Source organism: Zingiber officinale, chromosome 9A, assembly GCF_018446385.1.
Source record: "Zingiber officinale cultivar Zhangliang chromosome 9A, Zo_v1.1, whole genome shotgun sequence".
Lineage (NCBI taxonomy): Eukaryota > Viridiplantae > Streptophyta > Magnoliopsida > Zingiberales > Zingiberaceae > Zingiber > Zingiber officinale.
The window spans coordinates 130,312,067-130,316,544 of NC_056002.1; the positions used below are offsets into that span (position 1 = coordinate 130,312,067).

Below are 4,478 nucleotides of genomic sequence, written 5' to 3' on the forward strand. Positions count from 1 at the left end.
GCCTTAGTTCATAAATTAAGAAGATGATTACTGACCTACCTGACCTTGCAATTCCACCAAAAGAGTGCTATATCATATTAGAAACTGATGGATGCATGGAAGGATGAGGAGGCATATGTAAGTGGAAACCTCACAGGTATGATCCTAAAACAAAAGAGAAGATATGTGCTTACGCAAGCGGCAAATACAGCCCAATCAAGTCCACAATTGATGCTGAAATCCACGTTGTAATGAATAGCATGGATAGTTTCAAAATATATTATCTGGACAAGCCCGAGTTAATCATACGGACTGATTGCCAAGCGATCATAAGCTTCTTCAATAAAATAGCACAAAACAAGCCATCAAGGGTCAGATGGTTATCCTTTACAGACTACATCACAGGACTTGGCATTGATGTTCAATTCTAGTACATCGAAGGTAAAGATAACCTACTTGCTGACGCTCTCTCTTGATTGGTTTGTCATATTACAGGACCATGGACTCCGACGGAGAAGGATCTTCTTCTACTAATCCAGATAGAAGAATCACTATTACAAATCCAGGCAAAGCCCAATATGAAGGCATCCCATCACCTAGCGGGCCTTATCCACTCCTGGAACAATACGCATAGTTGGCCAACTCAGGACGAACGAGCATCCTCCACCCAGAGGAACACGACAAAAGATCTCATATGGCCGACATCGAATGGACGGCAAGTCGCAACATCATCAACAACCTCTGAGAGATGGAGCTTATCTGCCAAGTTAAAGAAACAGACTTTAGACGAAGGAGCCATCATGAAGGACAAAGCACTTACTGGAAAGATGCCTTACCAGCTATCACAAAAGCTCGATTGGACCTCTGGGAAACCTTTATTTGCCTCCAAACAATAATCCAAGGAATAAAAGACAACCCACCATAAAAGCAAGAGCAATGGTGAGCCCAATAATTCAAGGTCTTGTACAATTTCCTTCAATAAAAGCAACTTTTTTCCTGATTCAATGGATTGAGCCCCGGGAAGCCATCCACCTGTCTCAAAGGATAAGAAGCTGAGTAAGCCTACCACTAGTTGCTGAGTAAGCCTACCACTAGTTTGTCTGTAAAAGAACTATTATAGGGGAAATGACAGAATAGCGATGGGGCCCAATGAGCACCCGATTCTCCATTTATCCTCTGTATAAGTCCTTAGAAATCTCATTGCAAGACACAAGTCGTACTAAAACACTCCATCTAAGTCCATTCATGAAGTACTAGAATTACCTACCATAGTATTCCCATGCTGTGGACCTAAACAAATAAGACGCACTAGCGAATTGCAAGTCAGGCCCAAGTATATGGTTGGGCTATGCATGAAAGTGAAACACATCAAAATCATTAATTGATAAGCTCCTGAACAAATGTGACTTAAGCCATGGATCATCAATAGTTGTCAGGTTCTTAAGCCATGAAGTGTTAAAAGCACCAATGTCATTTAGTTGCAAAATATCATTTGCTCCATCTTCACTTAACACTTTGGGTTTGCGAGCTCTTCTCCCAACGCACTACCGCTGACCCCCTTGAGGTAGTAGTGCACCACCCGGTGCCCCTTTCCGTTTCACACCACCACCTCTTGCTAGCTCAAGTACCTTGTCGCCTCCATCTCACCGAAGTCTTTGTCAAAAGCCTAGAAAATAGATGCAGTGGGAGTTGGGAGGAGAGGGTAATAAAATAAATACCTTGGAGGCAAGACGGTCGACCTCGAGGCGGATTACAGAGATAGACTTTGCGACCTTGCCAATTTGTCAGTCTTGTGATCTCCAGGAGACACTTTGCCTTCGCCATCGGATCCTCCATCAATTGTATTATAGAGCTGTCCTTAACGCTAACAGCATCGAGGAAAGTCGTCGATGCGCTCTCGTTTTCCTTATACATCAGCTTCGTGTCGAGCGGATGTAGCCCCATCCTGGCAAATAGCTCCTTCTTCATCTTCCCTATTGCAAAACTCACTCAGACAAATGGTCAACTACCTTACTTGCATGAATCAAAACCACCAAATTGTAATAAGAAAGGGATGAGATTTGGTAGATCATGTTCTTCTTACCAAAGGTGTCCTGGGCACTGATGTTAATCTCGTGGTAAGTGGCATAGTATTTGACCTTGACACGGATGGTGGGGACAGGTGCACCGACATCATCGTTGTATGCATCGCGCATCTAAACCAACATCCCGCTAGGCCTCACCTCCCATTTCTCTGTCTCCACCTTCTCTTCCTTCATCGGACTAAATGCTTCCACCGTCCGTTCCACCTCTTGCATTGAGGAACAAAGGAAGGAAAGAGGAAAAAAAGAATATACGTTTTTTTTAAGTGTTCCCGATGCATGAGTTTTAAGGCGGAAAAAAACACAATGTTAATAATTTCATTAACAACGGTGTTTACCATTGTCTTATTATCACAATGACAATGATTTATACACTGTTGTGCCAAGCATGGTAAAAGTATTCTCTTTTACAATGGTTCATTTAATCATGTCTCAACTGTTGTTATAACGGTTCTTTTGGGATAACTATTGCATGAAAGATAATAATTTTGTCAAAAATGGTTATCTTTTGCCAAATTTTTAATGATTTTTTCTAAAACTATTATCTTTGTGTAGTTTTGTTGCAGTGCATGAACAATCATAATATCAATCTAATTATTGAACACACATTAATATTATGACTAATTGCTAACCACCCCAGAATTAACATAGTTCAAAGCACATCTTACCCAAGTTCAGAATCCCAGCCACTCAGTGAAGACCTTAGATCAAGCTGTGAGAAAGTGGAGCTCCCCCTTCCTTGGTGGTCGTTCATTGCTCCAACAGCAGATCGACAAGCAACTCGACAAGCAACTGAGAGTCGATGGCAGTGGCTCATCAAATGAAGCAACAACTGAAGAGGGGTGCAACAACTGGGAAGTCACATAGTAGGCCTCTTGCTCTGACCAATGTCGAGGGAGGAGAGGGATTGACTAGGTTGTGAGGAGTTAGCAGTGGACAGATTGGACAAGGTAGCACCACACAGTCCTTTCCTTCACTCCGATCTATACAAAATTAAATCCTTTGACTTTGAGAGCAGACCTCACCATGATCAGGAGGAGGAGGCGGTGACAATGGTGATTCGGCGGTGGCAGCCAAAACTAGGGCATGACATCGGACGATCGATGACAATGGTGTAAATTAGGAGGAGAAAAGTGGTGGCTGGCCGATCTCAGGTAGCGGCGACACTACTGCTACTGGGGCTGTATCTGCGATAGGCGGTGAGTGGCACGGTGTCGGGCGACGACAACTTCGAGCAGGGATGGTAGAGGGAGAGGGGATCAGTGAAGCTTGGGTGAGATAAGAAATAGGGAGTATGTTTTATTTATATACCAAGGTTTAATTAAATCTAACTTAGGTTAATTAATCCAATCAACTCTCACTTAAATGGATATTCCAAACCTAATCGATTCATCCCTTAAACTCTAAGCCTAATTGATTCATCTCTTAAACGTGTCATACGGACTTCGTTTAAATTTCAAAAAAATTCTAAAAATCCCCCATAAATTTAATAAGGTTATTTCTCTAATAACACCTATTATTTATTTGTTATATCATACAGATAAAGATGGGTATTTTTTGACCTTTTTAGTTCATTGAACTTAGTGCATGGTTATTTTTTTTATTGATGGATTAAGTTACTTTACATTAAATCTATTAATTTGTTATCCTGCTTGATACTTATCTGTTTGACCTTAGAGATGATCTAGTTATTTCATATACAGTTTTCACTTTGGATATTTATACTCTATTGTGTATATACATGTAGAGTATGTATTGTAGGGGATGTTTTGTTAACTGAGTTAACATGTTGATTATGCATATGATGTTGAGTGTACAAATGATTTGTATGTGTTTTAGGAGTTTACCTTATTGACTATCCATTTGCATGATGTGGTGCACACATATCCGATGTTTACTATTGGAGGAATCATATTGATTGTACCTATGTCGTGTGCGCACATGTATCTGATGTGTACTATTGGAGGAATTATATCGATAATAGCTATGTTGATGATTATATGTGTTTGGGGTGATATTGAAAGTGTCATGTTGATTATACCTACATTATAGGGTGCATACATGTATGGTGTGTACGTGTCTGGTGTTGTTACTTATTGTACTTATTATTTAGTAGACACTAGTTGGATCTATCCATACCTACAGATATAGGTGTTAAATAGATCATATACTGGAGGTAGTTATGTTGATTGTGTTGTTGCATTGATGATGACTGTGATTGTATCATGATTATTTATATCATGCCCATCATTGCACTACATGCTAACAACAAAATATCCATTGTGATTGAAAGAGTTGTCAGTTATTTAACTGTCCATTTGACCATTGTGGGAGAGTGGTAGCTTGGAGTAGAGCTAGTTCTATCGTGCTCACTTGGCACTCAGTGTTATACACTGTCCGCCTCAACCACTCGTGAGT

General features: G+C 40.6%; 1 protein-coding gene across 5 annotated transcripts; it reads right to left on the bottom strand.

Annotated features, from left to right (window-relative positions):
* Positions 1-321: 321 nt before the first annotated feature.
* On the bottom strand, positions 322-3,329 carry LOC122020600 (BAG family molecular chaperone regulator 1-like). 5 transcript variants are annotated; one of them, XM_042578593.1, is made up of 4 exons: positions 2,729-3,329; positions 2,063-2,269; positions 1,698-1,952; positions 322-1,011 (listed from the first exon to the last, which is right to left on the bottom strand). In XM_042578593.1, the coding sequence occupies exons 2-4, from the start codon at positions 2,172-2,174 to the stop codon at positions 812-814; spliced, it is 567 nt and encodes a 188-aa protein (XP_042434527.1). In that variant the 5' UTR covers positions 2,175-2,269; positions 2,729-3,329; the 3' UTR covers positions 322-811. The 5 variants fall into 5 exon arrangements, with proteins under 5 accessions (XP_042434527.1, XP_042434529.1, XP_042434526.1 ...); XM_042578595.1 differs by having other exon boundaries at positions 322-738; positions 816-1,011; positions 2,063-3,329; XM_042578592.1 differs by having other exon boundaries at positions 2,063-3,329.
* Positions 3,330-4,478: the final 1,149 nt, after the last annotated feature.

Coding starts and splice junctions, on each gene's coding strand:
- LOC122020600 (XM_042578593.1), bottom strand. CDS start 2,174: ATGCGCGATGCATACAACGATGATGTCGGTGCACCTGTCCCCACCATC. Junction 1,953..2,062: donor CAGTGCCCAGGACACCTTTG/GTAAGAAGAACA, acceptor GTTTTGCAATAG/GGAAGATGAAGAAGGAGCTA. Junction 1,012..1,697: donor TCGACCGTCTTGCCTCCAAG/GTATTTATTTTA, acceptor CCTTTGAGACAG/GTGGATGGCTTCCCGGGGCT.